Source organism: Bubalus bubalis, chromosome 16 (assembly GCF_019923935.1).
Source record: "Bubalus bubalis isolate 160015118507 breed Murrah chromosome 16, NDDB_SH_1, whole genome shotgun sequence".
Taxonomy (NCBI): domain Eukaryota; kingdom Metazoa; phylum Chordata; class Mammalia; order Artiodactyla; family Bovidae; genus Bubalus; species Bubalus bubalis.
This window is the reverse complement of record NC_059172.1, coordinates 11,396,442-11,415,065: the sequence shown is the minus strand read 5'-3', so window position 1 is coordinate 11,415,065 and position 18,624 is coordinate 11,396,442. Positions and strand designations below refer to the sequence as shown.

General features: G+C 40.8%; 2 protein-coding genes and 1 long non-coding RNA gene across 7 annotated transcripts in view; 2 read left to right on the top strand and 1 right to left on the bottom strand.

Moving 5' to 3' along the window:
• Positions 1-7,588, top strand: part of API5 (apoptosis inhibitor 5) — a 28,206-nt gene extending 20,618 nt beyond the window's left edge. Inside the window, exons 12-14 of one of the 2 annotated variants that reach the window (XM_006067225.4) lie at positions 670-746; positions 1,251-1,387; positions 5,434-7,588. In XM_006067225.4, the coding sequence (XP_006067287.1) occupies positions 670-746; positions 1,251-1,387; positions 5,434-5,456 (237 nt within the window). In that variant the 3' untranslated portion in view covers positions 5,457-7,588. Of the gene's footprint in view, positions 1-669; positions 747-1,250; positions 1,388-5,428 lie in introns of both variants that reach the window. The other variant, XM_006067224.4, reaches the window with a different exon arrangement.
• LOC112579562 lies at positions 1,387-16,653 on the bottom strand. The gene is made up of 3 exons (XR_006640071.1): positions 16,480-16,653; positions 4,648-4,721; positions 1,387-1,932 (listed from the first exon to the last, which is right to left on the bottom strand). It is a non-coding gene; the product is annotated as an uncharacterized LOC112579562 (long non-coding RNA).
• TTC17 (tetratricopeptide repeat domain 17) overlaps positions 16,647-18,624 on the top strand; it is a 126,458-nt gene continuing 124,480 nt past the window's right edge. For all 4 annotated transcript variants that reach the window (XM_025266201.3, XM_025266200.3, XM_006067223.4 and 1 more), the window contains exon 1: positions 16,647-16,826. In XM_025266201.3, the coding sequence (XP_025121986.3) occupies positions 16,668-16,826 (159 nt within the window). In that variant the 5' untranslated portion in view covers positions 16,647-16,667. The remainder of the gene's footprint in view (positions 16,827-18,624) is intronic.

The window sequence follows — 18,624 nt, the reverse complement described above, 5'->3', positions numbered from 1 at the left end:
AAATATAAATTCATCATAGTTTTGAGGGTATAATGAGGATTAGATTATTTCACTTCTGAATTATTTCAGTATTTAAATTTAGCAAATATTTGCATTACCATATATTGATAATTTAGTATTTAAATAATGTGATTTTTCATTATTGGTAATATATAGATATTTGAGGGGGAGAAAAACATGATTACCCAGACCATTAGTTTTGTTCTAGTATTGAACCACTTAAAAATCTGCAATAGCAAAAAAAAAAAAAAAAATCTGCAATAGCAAATGCAGATTGCACCATTATATTTTCCTTAAAGCACATTAGTGACTGCATCTGTGCAAAAGAAACCACTTGGAGATTTGATTGAAGCTGATAAAGATTGATATTTTGTCCTGTAACCTGAAATGACATTTGAAAAAAGTTAGCTGCAGTTTCTTAAGTGATGTGCACAAAATTCCTAACAAAATAATTAGGTAATATATGTCATTTGTAAACAAAATTGTCCTTGTTTACTTTCCTCTTGCAGTTTTTTCCCTAGGTTATTGTTTTAGTCATTAGCACAAAAGCAAATGGGATGAATTACTTTCCTTTCCTAAGATTACAGATGTGTCTTCCTGTTTCCTATCCTTAATACCACTTCCTATACCACCAGATACGTTAGAAATCTCTTCCTTTTGTTTCTTCAGGATCTCTTCCATATTCCTCCTTCTTATAAGAGCACAGTAACATTATCCTGGAAGCCTGTACAGAAGGTTGAACTTGGGTAAGAAACATTTAAAAGGGATTAAAGTGTTCTAATATTTGATTTATAAATATGAAAAGTCTGAATTCAGATTATTGCATTTCCTGTACAAAATGGTACATTATTAAATGATTCTTAATAAGATGTTAAAATATAGCTATTAGAAGCATGACTTAAATAGAAAATCTAACCTGGTATTTATAAAATAAACTGGCGGAATACAACTCTGGAATTTTCAAACCCTTGTATTGCTGTGGCATAAGACTTTTCTGATAAGTTCTATAAAATAAGTCACTTGTGTATAATCTGTGAAGATACATATTTCAGATTGTTTTGAAGCCTTGTAAATGCCCTTCTGACAATGTCTCCATAACTTTAGCAGAGTTAATTTGATGACATCAGATGTTATTTCCTTTTTTCTGACATGACTATCATCTTTAGGATGTCTTTTGTAACTAATAAATATATTGCTAGCCTCTGATATAAAAGACTTTTTTTTCATTGCTGCTCTTCCTACCATTATAGGCAAAAGAGAGCCACTGAAGATACAACTTCAGGTTCACCTCCCAAGAAATCTTCAGCAGGACCAAAAAGGGATGCCAGGCAGATTTATAATCCTCCTAGTGGGAAATATAGCAGCAATTTGAGCAACTTTAATTATGGTGAGCGTTTCCGTTTGGGTACAAGAAATATGAGAGATTAGGCAGAAACTGTGTTGTGCTTGATTTTAAGTAATAATTGAAGAGTATCATAGCTCTTTCAGGGTCCTTTTTTTTGCATTAGCTTGGGGAACTTGAACTGCTGGGAAAACACCTTATCCTGTTCCTTTCTAACTCACCCTTGTGGGTTCACTGAGCTGAGCATGTAACACCAAGAACCTGAAAATTGTATTCAGAGATGCCAATAGGAAAAAAAAAAAAAGGAAGGAAGATGACATGAACCATCCATTCCTGATTTTCCCTGTTTTAGCTTCAAAGCAAGAAATGTTGTCCATTCTCCCTCAGGGACAGATAGAGTCCCTGGCAGATGTGGTATTAATGATCCTTCTTGGACCTCGTCAGCCTACTGCTTGCCCTCCCGTTAGTCCTGGGAGGTAGAGTCAGACGGTGAAGCACCGTCTAGCAAAGATGTGTCCTCTTGCAGTCTCCTCCACTGCCCAGAGTGCAGTCCTCCTGTCAACTTCTCACCAGTCCAGTCTCTCCCAGGGCTGTTGAATCAGAAGTGAAGTTTGTCTCATTGGCTTATAAAGAAGAATGAACATAAATATCACTGACTCAGATCCTTAATCTTGCTTAAGAAGACAAAGTCTAATATCCAGAACCAAGCATACTTGTAATTGGTCTTGGTCACCAATCAGAATTCTACAGTAATTATTCCCCCAAAAAGTACATTCTGAAGCATATACTCCCTATAATTGTTTCCAGGATGAGATGATTTGACATTAAGTAAATGCCTTCTATGAAGAAGGCAATGGCACCCCACTCCAGTATTCTTCCCTGGGGAATCCCATGGATGGAGCAGCCTGGTAGGCTGCAGTCCATGGGGTCGCGAACAGTCAGACACAACTGAGCCACTTCACTTTCTCTTTTCACTTTCATGCATTAGAGAAGGAAATGGCAACCCACTCCAGTGTTCTTGGCTGGAGAATCCCAGGGACGGGGGAGCCTGTTGGGCTGCCGTTCTATGGGGTCGCACAGAGTCGGACACGACTGACGCGACTTAGCAGCAGCAGCAGCAGCAAATGCCTTCTTAAAATAGCAAAATTCCTCTAATATCCAAGCAAAAAGATTATGAAAAGGCAATTTCAGATTGTGAAATGAACCCTTAAACTCCAATCAGACTCTCTGAGGCAACTTTAGTGTAGAAAAGATCACTGAACTCTTTTACTTACATAATAATAGGTAAACATGCCTCTCTTGGCTTCTTGTCTTACTGAAAAATAGGGATAGCAGAGAGCTTAAAAACTTCAAAAAATATTTATGATAGCATTTTGTAAATGGAAAAGATTCTGTTACTTCATTGCACTAAATATTGTCTGTCCTCTGTCACTTGTATGATTTAATGTGGTATTTATCAAAACCTTTCTTAACATCAGCTGTTCTCTCAGATACCATCTTCATTTGATTTAGATGAATGTAATCAACTATGGAAATACATAGAGAATTGTATTTATTTTCACTTAGGCAAGTCAGTTACTCTGAATGTCCATGAGTATTCTGCCCTGTGACATTCACTGCCTGCCTTAGAATCAGATGATGTAATGCATGTGGAAAAGAGATTTGAAAAATGCAAAGCCTTAGGTTGTATGTGATTTTTTTAATTATCAATATGGGTGGGGCGGGGGGGAGCAGTTTTACCGAAGACAAAAATCAGGGAATTTCCTGGTCATCCTGTGGTTAGAACTTCGACCTCACACTGAGGGCCTGGGGTTCAAACCCTGGTCAGGGAACTAAGGTCCCATAAGCCACACGGCAAGGCCAAGGAAAAAATCCAGGAGTCACTTACAGCTTCAGTTGTTCCTTAGTCAGCAAAGTAACAGAACAGCAAATGCCTGTTAACTGCCTTTTGTGTCTGGTGTTCCTGTACTTTAATACTCCTACAGGAGCAACCTTGTAATCGGAGTGCTTGTCATAAATTGAGTTACAAAGCTAACTAAACTCTGATTGTTCTTATTGGAAAGTAGGAACAAAATTTCTGCTAGTATTTTTATTTGGGGGAGTTGAGATGTATCAGGTTATAAGTATTCTCACAGAAACAATTTGAAGAGTTTTCTTGGATTTCTTTCACCCATTCAGCAGAAAACAGTTCTCAGTATTACAGATGAAAATTAGTTGACCTATCTACCTCAAATTTTTCTACCTTTTTAATGTCCTTTCCTTAGGGAACTGACAGTGGGTCAGGAGGAAAGAGAAACAGTGTTGGGTTTTTTTTCCTGCGATGTCAGTGTTGCGCCAGGACAGAGGGAGAAAAATGTTTTGTGTTGAGTCTTTAATACTTAGACTTTATTACCCATATTTAATCATTGAAATTCTACTTTTCTATGTCAGCCAAACTCAATTTTATTATATCACTGTCTTACTACAGTGACCAAGCCTGCTGCAAAGAAAATAGATTGTGCCAGTGTCATGGGCCTAAACTAGTTCTATGCAGAGAAGGAGCCAGAATTTGTAATTTGTCTTTGAGTCCATGTAGGCATAGACTTTTTTCCTTATCACAGTTTTTCACTTTACTAACCATTGTCTCTGTTATTTTCTTTATCAAAAGGTGTTTGTTCCCATAACGTAGTCCAGCTTCCTGGTGCATTTTCAATCAAAGTATTTGCACATACCCATGTTTAGTTCTCCTTCCTGTGGAACAGAGTTCCCTGGTAACCCACAAGTACTAATTCTATATTTTGTGACTTGTGTCCCTCAACTTTTACCTTTTTTGAATATTAAAATAATTTTTTAAAGTATAATTTTAACTAGTAGCCATATTAGTTTAAGCTTGAAACCATTAAAAAGATCATTAAAGTGATTTTTTGAATATGATAGGTCATGATGGTTTCACTTAAATAGTTGGCATACCAATCAATTTAGAAAAATGTATCATGACATGAGAGGTGACTTTGAATCAGATTCCATTCTGTTGACAGGTAAATGTTGGTTAAGCTGGGGAAAGGTCTAGTTAGTTTTCTAAGTCAGTTTCTGGAGAGAAAAAAATAAAGCATCACCCAAAAACAGTAACATAATTCTAGCCATAATGGCAAAAAATGGATTGCAGTACTGACTGGATAGGAATTTTTCAAGCCTCCAACATTATGGATCAAAAATGGCAACAGCAGGTTCTTTTTATTGCTCCTAACAAGATTCCTGCAGTGAGGAAGTTTGAAGGTTCCAATGAGGAGATTGGGTCTCTGGAATTAGAAGTTTGAGACTCTTACTCATTTGTGTATGATGAAAGGTCCAGCCTTGCTGATGATGTCAATCAGTTTTCTTCACTGGAAAGACTCTGGACCTGTGAAAACAGACTGACGAGTAAATCAAGGACTCATTCTACCATATGATCCAAGTGACTTGATTTTTCAGCAAGAGATATGCTTAATTTACATCACTAACCCAAACACTGTAATATATACATAACAACCTTTTTGGCAGCACTCTGAGCAGCTCATACGTAGCTGACAAAGCAGTGAGAAAAGCTGTCAGAATTTGTAACATTATTTTTCAATGTGGTGACCCAAACAGATTACCTTTTCATTGCATTTGAAAGGTACATTTTTCATTCTAGCCTAACTTTTCAGAATTGATCAGTGGTAGTTTAAGATATTTTACATATATGATGGTAACTTTTGAAGGCCTATAGCTTTAATCCATATTAAATATAGACACGTTTATAGTTTCATTAGTTATCTTTGTGATAGGCACCACAATAAAGAACTAAATGTAGTTATCATTAACATTGTCACCTTGAAATATCTTTAATGGGGTACATTTAATTGAGTATATACTATGAATATATTTGGTACCTTGAGATAATGCGCTTTGGCATATATGATGCCCTGGTTTTATGTAAAGATTTGAACTTGTAGATGTGCTCGCAGAATACCATGCTGTTTTTATAGAGCCTACTGCTACATTCAGAGCTTCCAGCTACATTTCTTCTGTGTGTGCTGTCCCGTGAAGTCCTGAACAAGACCTAAACCCTTGTTCGCTTTTTCGTAGAGCAGAGAGGAGCCTTCAGGGGAAGTAGAGGTGGCCGAGGTTGGGGAGCACGAGGAAATCGTAGTCGGGGAAGACTCTACTGAATGAGAAGTCACATTCTTCAGCATTGTCATGAGCTTATATACTTAATTCTACTACTCATTGGATTGCCGGGGGTGTCCCTTTAAAAAGACTGCTGCCTTCAGCTAAAAACTTACTGTTCTTTATACCTTTGTATGTATGATCTACTTTTGTAACAAACCATGGTTGTGTCCAAGGTAAAAACCACAGCGATATTTTTGGATGCTTTGTCTGCAATCTTGACTTGTTTTTGCAATATCATCATTATTCAGACTTCACATTGTGAATCTTTTAAACATCTTGATAATTTGTTATTGAGAGCTATTCAGATCTAAACTGTAATAAAATTCAGTCCATTTCTGATAACTGGTAAAGATCATCAGTGCTGAAAGGTTCCTGACTTTCCTGTCCCCTCTGTCTCCCCCACGCCAACATATGGAGAAGAGTAATGGTCAGACTTAACATTTATTTTCATGGTTATTTAATAAAGCTGCTAGGCAATGGCACAGTATTCCTGCGTGTCAGAAAAACAAAAATACTTAACCAATTTTCTTAAAATGTAGAAATGACATGACATTTTTAGGAAGAAGTAAGTTGCTTTGCACTGCTTACTTAACTCTTCTCCATATGTTGTGATATAAACTTTTGAATATGGGATCTTACTATTTGCATAGAAATGTGTATGTATAATATACATACATACATGAGCATATATCTGTGTGTGTGTGTGTGTATATATATATATGCATGCTGTGAAACTTGACTATACAACATAAGTCTTTTTTTTTTTTTTTTTTAATTCCAGGAACGGGTAGTCTTTGACACGGTGATTATCCTCTTGAGGCTGAATTCATTATTCACTTGTTATTTAGGTTTTCCTCCCAGTAGTGAGGGCTTTTGAGTCAGTTGCACTTACATGATTATTGTTATTTAAAACTAAAAATAAACAAAGGCTGCATTTTCAAAGATAAATTTGAGATCCCTGTTGGAGAAATACAGCCAAAATACTGAATCTGATGTACATACAGGTTTGTGCAGGATAAAATAGAGTAATTTAGAATTTGGGGATTTGATAACCAGGGCAGCCCAGGAAAAGTGACTTGGTAATATAATATACCAATAAGTAAGGGATGCTCTCTCAGTTTGCTTTTGCCACTTTCAAGATTTTAACTTCTCAGGTTATTAATCAAAATTATTGTATAAGTTAGTCAATAGAATCTTTAGGTTAAAACAACAGATGGGGGGTTTGTGGAGTGTTTAATTGTCATGGGCATTTTTAGTAGCATAGGCCCTTTGCTCTGCATTTGAATGTTTCATATATTTTTGTTTCACAATTAATCTTCCCTCCCCAGGTTTGTTATTCAAATCTAATGCCTGAGTGACATTTTCTAGTAGTTTGACCTATTTTTTGAGGAATAGTTTGTGATTCCAATGCAGGTGTCTTCATTACTGTTACCTCTATATTGGGGAAATAGACAAAAAAAAAAAAAAAAAAAACAGCAACAACCCTTTGTTAGAATTACTGCACATGTTTCTGGGGAAAATGGTTTTTGAAGACTAGAATACAAGTGAGCAAAAGAAGTTGGTCAGCTTGACTATGGAGTGGTGACAATAATCTCTAAACATTCCAAAAGACTATGAGCTGGACTTAAGCTCCCTTGGAATCTGAACCGATATAGGAACGTGGAATTGCCATTTGACAACTGTGACCAGGTAGTCTGGACCTTAGAGTCAGATCAGCCAGTGGCCTAAAGCCATTTCAAGTACAGAAGCTGTTTGGGGACTACATTTATATAAATTTGAACATTAAGTATAATTTTTCCTCTTTTTCTTTTTAATATTTGTAAACTCAGAGCTAAAAAGTGACTTTACTTTCTAAAGTTTGATATTAAGTTGACTGTGTTCCTTCCCTTACCGCCTCATTGTTCCCCTTCCCTTTCCTAAAGCAATAGTGCACACCTTAGGTTATTTTTGCTTTAAAAATTTGAACGAAAAACTTCATGCCATGGATTTTTTTCTTTTGCAAGACACCTGTTTATCACTTTGTTCAAATGTAAATGTTCCCCTATGCTTTTGAAATAAATTTCCTTTTGTAATTTTGTTTTGTGTCTTGTGTTATCATTATGGTAACTTCAGTTTCTTGATATTCATTAACATTTCTTGCTTCTCATGTGCCAAACAGTTTGTCAGACCATGAAAATACAAAGATGGACAAAATACTGCTCTTCTCAAAGAATTCAGTATTGCCAGTTATCTTTAATCTTCAGCCTTTGGGGTTTATTTTTAGAAGCTAATAACCTTCTGAAAAAAGAATTGGGTTTCTATCAAAGCAAAACATCAGATACTTGACAGATCATAATGGAATAATTTCTTCCCTCAGTATGTAAAGCAACTTCTTGATTTGACTACCAGACTTTATTAAAAAGATTTTCCAGCCTTTGTTAAAAAGCACCAAGGAGGGATCAGTACAAGCTACCTAAATTCGCTTAGTGATCACATCCATTCCTATGGCTCTAATACCATCTACGTGCTGAGGACTGCCAAATGTCTATGTCTATCCTTTCTTGCCTGGAGTTTCAGGATAGCCTCCTGATTGCTTTCCAAGCTATTACACTTGACTCTATAGCTTGCTCTAAACACAGCAACAAAGAAACATCCACTCTTCTACTTGAAGATGTTCCATGACTCCTTCCTCATTTTAGAATAAAAATCAAAAATTTCTGACCTCAGCTGCTACTCTTATCCTCCACTACCGTGTCCAGTAGCTTCATGCAGGCTAGGCAAAGACACACACTTACCTTGCAATCTGCACTAGCTGTTCCTTTTAGTCATATCTGCCTAACTCCACCGCTTCAACTCCTCAAAGGTCATCTCAAAGAATCCTGTTTAATAGCACAACGCCTGCTTTGTAACCTGCCAAGACTCCAGAATCCACTTACCTACTCTATGTGCTCTGGACCATTTGCCAACTTCTAACAAAATTATATAATTTAAAATATACTGTATTTTTAGTGTCTCCCCCTGGTAAAATATAATGTAGCTAGAATGCCACAAAGGTTAGGGTTTTTATGTTAACTGATAACCGAAAGCACTGAAAACAATGTTTGGTACATAGTAAGGTGTTGGAGAAGACTCTTGAGAGTCCCTTGGACTGCAAGGAGATCCAACCAGTCCATTCTGAAGGAGATCAGCCCTGGGATTTCTTTGTAAGGAATGATGCTAAAGCTGAAACTCCAGTATTTTGGCCACCTCATGCGAAGAGTTGACTCATTGGAAAAGACTGACGCTGGGAGGGATTGGAGGCAGGAGGAGAAGGGGACAACAGAGATGGCTGGATGGCATCACTGACTCGATGGACATGAGTCTGAGTGAACTCCAGGAGTTGGTGATGGACAGGGAGGCCTGGCGTGCTGCGATTCATGGGGTCGAAAAGAGTCGGACACGACTGAGCGACTGAACTGAACTGAAGCATTCAGTAAGTAGTAACTTGAAGGCAGTGTTTTATCCTGAGGATATAGTAGTGAACAAGATAGGCAAACTTGCATGGAGTTTACATCCTGTTATGCAGAGCCTGATAAGCTGATTTCAGAGAGAAGCCTCATGAGGACCCTGAAGCGTTTAAGGTGAATGTCTCTAAGAGCTAGCATAGAAATGGTTAGAAAAAGTTTGTGGAATTCATTTGAGCTGAGTCCTAGATGATGATTTGGAGCCAGCCTACTGGAGATTTCAAGGAAAGGCATTTGAAATAGAGGCAATAAAACATGCAGAACACCTGGCCTTAAGAATACCAGTGCTTAGCTTCATAATCCCAGAATTCCTAAACTCATCTGTGGTGAGTTACTTTCAGTAACTCAAGGGACTCTTTCTGATACTGGGCAGGCACCTCTGTCTGGAAAATCTTTGTTCCCTGATTCTCCCTCCTGCACTCACCAGGCTAACATTCCTTTTTCAGGTCAGACGAGATTTCACTCCCCATGGGAAGCCTTTCTGCTCAAGCTGGGTGCAGGGCCACATGGGTGCTCCCTCAGCTCACTATCCTTCCTCCCTATTTTCTCTTCTGATGTGTAGAAAACAGCAAGTGGGATTTAATTCTAGCAAGTGTGACGGAAGCTAAAACTTAGACAAATGAAATCTATCAAAATCCTAAGAAACTCTAGATTTATTCCTAGAAGTTGTATATTTAAAACTAATATAGCCACAAATAAAATCAAGTAAAATTCTGTTCATCATAGATGATAATTGAAACAAGACGAGACAAAGCCAAGATAGACGACTACATACAGTTCCAATTTGTGTTCAAGAAATAATGTTAAGTAGAATTGGAACCAAGAAAAGCAAATAAAAGAGGGAATGGTATTTCTAGAAGAAAAAACTAAAACTTAGTATGCTATAGTGATGGATAAGATCAAAGGGCACAAACTCACTAAATGGTTTGAATAGAATTAACTTGAATTTAATCATGTGCTTAGTCATTCAGTCGTATCCGACTCCTTGCAACCCCATGAAAACAGACTGGTTCCAAATAGGAAAAGGAGTACGTCAAGTCTGTATATTATCACCCTGCTTATTTAACTTACATGGAGAGTACATCAGGAGAAATGCTGGGCTGGAGGAAGCACAAGCTGGAATCAAGATTGTCGGGAGAAATATCAATAACCTCAGATATGCAGATGACACCACGCTTATGGCAGAAAGTGAAGAGGAACTGAAGAGCCTCTTGATGAAAGAGGAGAGTGAAAAAGTTGGCTTAAAGCTCAACATTCAGAAAATGAAGATCATGGCATCTGGTCCCATCACTTCATGGCAAATAGATGGAGAAACAGTGGAAACGGTGGCTGACTTTATTTTTCTGGGCTCCAAAATCACTGCAGATGGTGACTGCAGCCATAAAATTAAAAGATGCGTACTCCTTGGAAGGAAAGTTATGACCAACCTAGACAGCATATTAAAAAGCAGAGACATTACTTTGTCAACAAAGGTCCGTCTAGTTAAGGCTATGGTTTTTCCAGTAGTCATGTATGGATGTGAAAGTTGGACTATAAAGAAAGCTGAGCCCCGAAGAATTGATGCTTTTGAACTGTGGTGTTGGAGAAGACTCTTGAGAGTCCCTTGGACTACAAGCAGATCCAACCAGTCCATGCTAAAGGAGATCAGTCCTGGGTGTTCCTCGGTAGGACTGATTTTGAAGCTGAAATCCAATACTTTGGCCACCTGATGGGAAGAGCTGACTCATTTGAAAAGACCCTGGTGCTGGGAAGGACTGAGGGCAGGAGGCGAAGGGGACAACAGAGGATGAGATGGTTGGATGGCATCACAGACTCAATGGACATGGGTTTGGGTAGACTCCGGGAGTTGGTGATGGACAGGGAGGCCTGGTGTGCTGCAGTTCATGGGGTCACAAAGAGTCGGACAAAACTGAGTGACTGAACTGGAACTGGACTGGAGCCACCAGGCTCTTCTGTCCATGCGGATTCTCCAGGCAAGAATACTGGAGTGGGTTGCTATGCCCTCCTCCAGGGGATCTTCCCAACCCAGGGATTGAATCCAGGTCTCCCTCATTGCAGGTGGATTCTTTACCAGCTGAGCCACAAGGGAAGCCCAAGAATATTGGAGTGGGTAGCCTATCCCTTCTCTAGGGGACCTTCCCAACCCAGGAATTGAACCTGGGCCTCCTGCATTACAGGTGGGTTCTTTACCAACTGAGCTATCAAGGAAGCCCAGATTCAATCATTGTCCAGATTCAAGTCAGGACACTGAAAGTTGGGTGTATGTGAGGGAGTAAAAACTGGGGGTGGGGGTGGATATGACCTTTAGTTACTTAGAGACTGAACAGTCACAATACAATCACTCCACAGAAACTCTCGTTCCCAAATGTATTAACAGCTGCAAGAATTTGGGTAAATTAATGGCTGGTAAGTCTGTATCAAGAAAATTCTTTATTTTAAATTGTAGTTGATTTACAATGTTGCGCCTATCTCTGCTATACAGCAAAGTGACTCAGTTATATATATACACATTCTTTTTTTAATATTCTTTTCCATTATGGTTTACCACAGGATATTGAGTATAGTTCTCTGTGCTATATATTAGGACCTTGTTGTTTATCCATTCTGAATATAATGGTTTGCATCTGCCAACCCCAAACTCTCAGTCCAGCCCTCTCCCTCCCCGCCACCCCTCTGGCAACTACAAGTCTGTTCTCTGTGTCGCTGAGTCTGTTTCTGTTTTGCATATAAGTTCTTTTGTGCCATATTTTAGATTCCATATGTAAGTAATATTGTATGGTATTTATGGTATTTATCTTTCTCCTACTGACAACTTAGTATGATAATCTCTAGTTGCATCCATGTTACTACTGCAAATGGCATTGTTTTGTTCTTTTCATGGCTGAGTAGCATTCCACTGTATATATATATATACATATACACCACATCCTCTTTATCCATTCATATGTTGACGCACACTTAGGTTGTTGCCATGTTTTGGCTATTGTGAGCAGTGCTGCCATGGGGTGGGGAGGCATGTATCTTTTTGAATTATAGTTTTGTCCAGGTATATTCCCAGGAGAGGGATTGCTAGATCATAGCATTAAAAAAATCCTGTTTTTAGTTATCTGAACTCCATACTGTTTTCCCTAGTAGCTGTACCAACTTATATTCCCACCAACAGTGTAGGAGGGTTCCCTTTTCTCCATACCCTCTCCAGCATTTGCTATTTGTAGGCATTTTAATGGCAGCCATTCTGTTGGTGTGAGGTGATACCCCACTGTAGTTCTGATTCGCGTTTATCTGATAATCAGTGCTGTAGAGCATCTTTTCACATGCCTACTGGCCATCCATGTGTCTTCTGTGGAGAAATGTCCGTTAAGGTCTTCTGCCCCTTTTTTGATTGGGTTGTTTGTTTTTTGTTGTTGAGTTGTATGGGTTGTTTATATATTTTGGAAATTAAGCCCTTGTCTGTCCCATCACTGTCACACATTTGCAAATATTTTCTCCTATTCCATACGCTGTCTTTTCGGCATTTGGGGGTTTTTTGTGCGATTTTTTATGCTTGCATCAGGAAAATTCTTTTGAGGCTGACAATCATAATATGCTCAGAGCAGCCCTGGTGTCACTGTGAGTTAGAATCCAGAGCTGATTTGACACTTGGTCTCATCCAAAGTAGTCCTCGTGCTTCAGACTCCCTGACAAACTACTGACAAACTATTTCTAAATGAAATTACTGTATTTCATAATTTCTAGTGAAATTACTACTTAGGTATCCTCTGTCTCCCTGTTGAAACTCTTCTTCACTTTGCATACAGCTGTTGGGAGATATACCTATATAGCCCTTCCTCTGTGACTAGCCTCCCTTCCTAGTACAGAAATTCACCCTTTCAACCCCCACCAATTCAAAATCACTAAAGGAATTAACTACACGTAGTAGGCTGCAGTCCATGGAGTCGCAAAAAGTCGGAAACGACTGAGCGACTTCACTTTCACTTTTCACTTTCATGCGTTGGAGAAGGAAATGGCAACCCACTCCAGTGTTCTTGCCTGGAGAATCCCAGGGATGGGGGAGCCTGGTGGGCTGCCGTCTCTGGGGTCGCACAGAGTCGGACATGACAAGCGACTTAGCAGCAGCAGTAGCAGGCTGCCAATAGTTCCTTCTATTCCTAACCAAACATGCTGCTTCACCTATCAAGATGAGTCTATTTCCATTTCCCCTTAAATCTGGGCTAGCCTTGTTACGTTCTTTGATCAATAGAATACAGAAGTGACCCTTTGCCAGTTCTGGGCCTGGCCCTCAAGGAGCTTCTACTTTCACTCTTTGGGAGCCTTGAACCACCATGTAAGAAATCTCTGTAACTACTGGGACTGAGAGACAGAGGCCCGGACAACCCTAGCCATTTCAGTTATTCCAGGTGAGCACTAGACATGAGTGGAGGCATTAGGGAACATTCCAGCCCCAGCCAAGGTCCCAGCTGAATGCAGCCTTATGAGTGACCCCCAACTAACAGCAGGAGGAGCAGAACTACCAGCTGAGTCCAGCCAAACACACTATGAAATATAATAAATCATGGTCTAAAGCTTAAAATTTATGCCACAAAGATTTACGTTGGTTCACCATGAAGCAAAAGATAATCAGCAGAATTTAAACCAGGGTGTTATAATAACTCTCTCAGGAATATTTATATCTTAAGTATTTTCTCTAAGAAATAAAAAAGTACAGATCCTTTGCAACATTCAGATAAAGTGGCCCCAGGGAGGAAATGAATAATTCAGCAAGATCATTTTACCATTGTCCAAGTCTCAGCTTAAAAAGTCTATAATTTATGATAGTGACAAAGGGCATATTTGCTAAAATATTTTATGTTGAAAGGCCAAATTACATGCAGTTATGAGCTTTTGGACAGGGAGGCCTGGTGTGCTGCGATTCATGGGGTCACAAAGAGTCAGACACGACTGAGCGACTGATCTGATCTGATGAGCTTTCCTATCATTTGTTCAACTAAGAATTGAATCACAATTTACAGATTATTAGCAACTTTGATAACTACCATCTTATATTTCCAAAGGTTTTATCTAACCATAAAGAACAAATATGTACTTAAAATGGAAAAAGAAATATCAGGTCTTAGAATAAAAAGAAGGGTAACAAGTGATCTGGGCTTCCCAGGTGGCGCTAGTGGTAAAGAATCCACCTGCCAATGCAGGAGACATAAAAGAGGAGGGTTCAATCCCTGGGTTGGGAAGATCCCCTGGAGGAAGGCATGGCAACCCACTCTAGTATTCTTGCTTAGAGAGTCCCACAGACAGGGGAGCCTGGTGGGCTGCAGTTCATGGAGTCCCAAGAGTTGGATATGACTGGAGCGACTGAGCATGCACACAAGTGATCTATTTGATGTCAAAAATTGGCAGCAACAGTTTTATTTGAGTTAGAATTTTTCATTGTTTTCTTCACATAAAATGGGAAAGCTACCTTTTGGGGAGTATAAAAATGAAATAAACTAACCACTTAAGTATCAAGCTTTACAGAAGATAAAAATAAAAACACATTTCCTATACTGCCCCCAGATACTTCCAGTCTAGCTGGTTGAAGGAAGAACTACTCAAGAGTTTAGCTGTTCAAAATGTACAAAGTAGTATCATAAAGAAACCTGATATTGTCGCATTAGTGTTACAGAATTCAGAGGAAGCAAATAGCAGTAGAGAGATTTTTTTCTACAATTTAGGATTTAAGCTGTACCTTAAATAATATATATATATATATATATATATTTTTTTTCTTTTAAAGAGCAAGGAAAGTTGCTTTTTGCTCATCTTGTTCCTAAAGGCAGGAAATAAGATGAGCAAAAGCACTTCTAAGGGTTGCTGTGATGCTCAAAACATAGTTCAGTAAGACTAGATGAGTGGGACTTGGCAGTCAGAACCTGCGACAGGCAGAATTCTAAGATGACTCCCCAATGATCCTTCTTGTTGTTCAGTCGCTAAATCGTGTCTGACTCTGTGCGACCCCACAGACTGTAGCCCACCAGGCTTCTCTGTCCACGTGGGATTCTCCAGGCAAGAATACTGGAATCAGGGTAGTCTGCTTGGCCCACAGTTTGGTTCACTAGAAGGAAGTGCTTCTCAAACTTTTATGTACATACCAGTCATGTGGGGTTCATGTTAAAGGGGAAAACCTGCTGGAGACATAGATAAGAGCCAAGAATGTGCTTTTTTAATAAGCTCCCAGGTGATGCCAGTGCTGCCAGTCTCCAGATCTACACCCATTATGTTCAGTAAGGTAGCCACTAGACATGTGGAGCTAGTAAGCTCCCAAAATCTGGCCAGTCCAAATTTAGATGAGCTGATAGGTGTCATTCAGAAAACTAAGATCATGGCATCCGGTCCCATCACTTCATGGCAAATAGATGGGGAAACAGTGTCAGACTTTATTTTTTTGGGCTCCAAAATCACTGCAGATGGTGACTGCAGCCATGAAATTAAAAGACGCTTACTCCTTGGAAGGACAGTTATGACCAACCTAGATAGCATATTAAAAAGCAGAGACATTACTTTACCAACAAAGGTCTGGGTAGTCAAGGCTATGGTTTTTCCAGTGGTCGTGTATGGATGTGAGAGTTGGACTGTGGAGAAAGCTGAGCACGGAAGAATTGATGATTTTGAACTGTGGTGTTAGAGAAGACTCTTGAGAGTCCCTTGGACTGCAAGGAGATCCAACAAGTCCATCCTAAAGGAGATCAGTCCTGGGTGTTCATCGGAAGGGCTGATGTTGAAGCTGAAATTCCAATACTTTGGCCACCTGATGGGAAGAGCTCATTTGAAAAGACCCTGATGCTGGGAAAGATTGAGGGCAGGAGGAGAGGGGGACGACAGAAGATGAGATGGTTGGATGGCACCACCAACTCAATGGACATGAGTTTGGGTAAACTCCTGGAGTTGGTGATGGACAGGGAGGCCTGGCGTGCTGCAGTCCATGGGGTCGCAGAGTAGGAAAGGACAGAGTGACTGAACTGAACTGATAGGTGTAAAATACCTACCGATTTCGAAGACATGGTACAAAAACAAATACTTCAGTAGTTTCTATAGATTTCACAATGAACTAATAATATACTGCATATAGTGGGTTAAATAAAATGTTGGTTATCTCAATTTTTTTTTTTTAATTATGTTGTGGCTCACGGCTCACGTTATGTTTTTACGTTTCTACTGGACAGCGCTGTCCTAGACTAACAATCCTCCCAATTGTGAAGCTCCCCCTATTGTGAAATTTTCAGAATAAAAGAGAACCTATTCCTTCCCTTAGGTGTTTCGAAAGCATATCTTTTACTTCCCAACCATTAGAAACAAAAATAATCTTTTTAAAAGTAACAATACATATATGCTCTGAGTCCTCTCATTTTTGCTGAGGCTCCACCTGGAACACTTTTCTCTCCCTCTGGTTCCCACGCTACAAGATCGTATCGCGCACCACAAGAAAACAATAATAAAAAAGCGGTCTCCGACCTGAAGCCAAACTGGGACAGGGCCTAAGCCATCGCTTCCGCGTCACCCAAACAGAGGCGGAGGAAGCCGCTTGTCAGCCGGCGGCACCCCTCGGCTCCTCCTCCTCTAGCGTCGACCTCCCCAAGATGGCGAACGGCAGGGGCTCACTTCCGCTTCCGGTGCGAGTCGCCGGGCCGGGGGGGGGCAAGATGGCGGTGGCAGTAGGGGTCCGCGGCCGGTGCGAGCTGCCGCCGTGCTCCAGTCCAGGCTGGTTTCTCAGCTTGTCCGCCTTGCTGAGTGTGGCAGCTCGAGGGGCCTTCGCCACCACGCACTGGGTCGTCACGGAGGACGGGAAGATCCAGCAGCAGGTAGCAGCCAGGGTGCCCCTCTCCGCCCGCCCTCGCCCGGGAGGAAAGACTCCCCAGAGCGGCGCGGCCCCTGGCTACTAGCCTCCGCGCGGCTCCGCCTCCAGCTTACCTTCCCAGGGTCCTGGTGTCGGGGTTCGGGCGACCCCCGCGCTCTGACCCACCCATTCCCCGCTAGTGGACTGATTCTGGCCTCTGCCGTCTGCAAGTTCTCAGGCTTCCTTCCACCCCTGGGGTCGCGCGCCGCTCGGGGAGAGTCGCCCAGCGGTGAGGGCATCGGGCCCTGGGGACTTTTTCTGGCGCTCTGGCTTTAGAAACCGGATTCATTATTTCTTCCCTGGTGCCTTTCAGGCCCACGCGTCACCAGCCCTCCCCGAGGAAGTAGAAAGCAGGTGGCAGCGCCCGGCTGTGCGCGAGTCCCAAGGAGGTGACAGCTTCGGCCCCCCTAGGCCGTGTGTCAGCTAATGCTGCTTCCCCCGTCTCCTCTCCCACATGCTGGCGTTCGTGTCAGGCTGGGGTGCTTTCAGCTGGGACCGTTACCCAGGTCAGCAGGGGCTCATTACAAACAGCACGCACACTCTGTTTGCAAAGGAATGCTTGAGGATGCCTTTGGTGGCGTTGCGTGCATCTTTTCAGCCGTAAACTGCCCTGGTTTCCCAGTGTTCTTTACCCAGTTTCTTTACCTACTACCTTTGACCCGGCCCCTCAAGGAGGATATGTGATTTCTTGGAAGGTTGAATGAATTACTCAGAGGAGAGGCTGCTTTTCTTACGTAACTTTCTGATGGCCTGTATTTTGTGAATGCTGCTGATGCTTGAAGAATGCATGAGTGTGTATTCTGCTGCAGAAACTCGGTACATTTAATGACTTCCAGCACTTAAGCGCAGTCCTGTAAAGTCCAGGGAACATTTACAGAGTGGCGTGTGTGCCCCATGCAATTTCATTTGGTCCGCTGGTTCGAAATACATTAACCATTGTCCTGTGAAAGTCGCGGGTTATATGTAATGCTTGGTGAGGCTTGCGTTTGTATAAACTGAAGTTCACATTTAGAGCCACCGTGTGATGGCAAATTTTGTCTTAAATATAATGAATGAATAAAGCAGTTTAAAAGTCAGTGTTGGTTTTGGTGAGTGGCTTTCAGTGTATATCTGAGAAAAGACTGACTTCTTTATACTGGGTGGCAGTTTCTCTATACCCAAGTTATTGCACTAGAAAAAATTTCCTTTTCATGGCCATACCAGGTGAGATTTAAAATACATATGTGTGTTTCAGACACCCTAGACAACACTTAAAATTCGTCTCTAACAGAAGATTGGAAATTTTTTCTGCAAGTCCTGATTGCTTCTGTCCTTCAGTCTCCCAATAATGGTTTTCCCTGAGGCCCTGGTGGAGGGGGATGTGGAATTAAGTCACTCCTGCTGCTTTTGGGGGAGCTCTCTCCTATTGGCTCTTTTGCAGTATTGTTTTTGGCCTCAGCTATTTATACCCCCTGACACCGGACTTCTCCTTCCCATTTTGATGTCTTGCTGTTCGTCTGAGAAACTGGCCTATCTGAAAAGTGAAAGCTGGTAGAAATGTAATATTTGCTGAACATTGCAGTGGAAAAGTTGAATCTGATTTGGTTTTTGTTTCTTCAGTATGGCCTTTCTTTTTGCACATCGGGTTTTGGTGGGGAAAGGCGGGAGTTACTAGAAACTTGCTTGACAAAGGGGCAAATCTACAGAATCATCTGGGTCTCTTCCAAGTCACCCCTACAGTTGGTAGTTAGGCTTAAAGTTAGGAAAGCAAGATTTCTTTACTA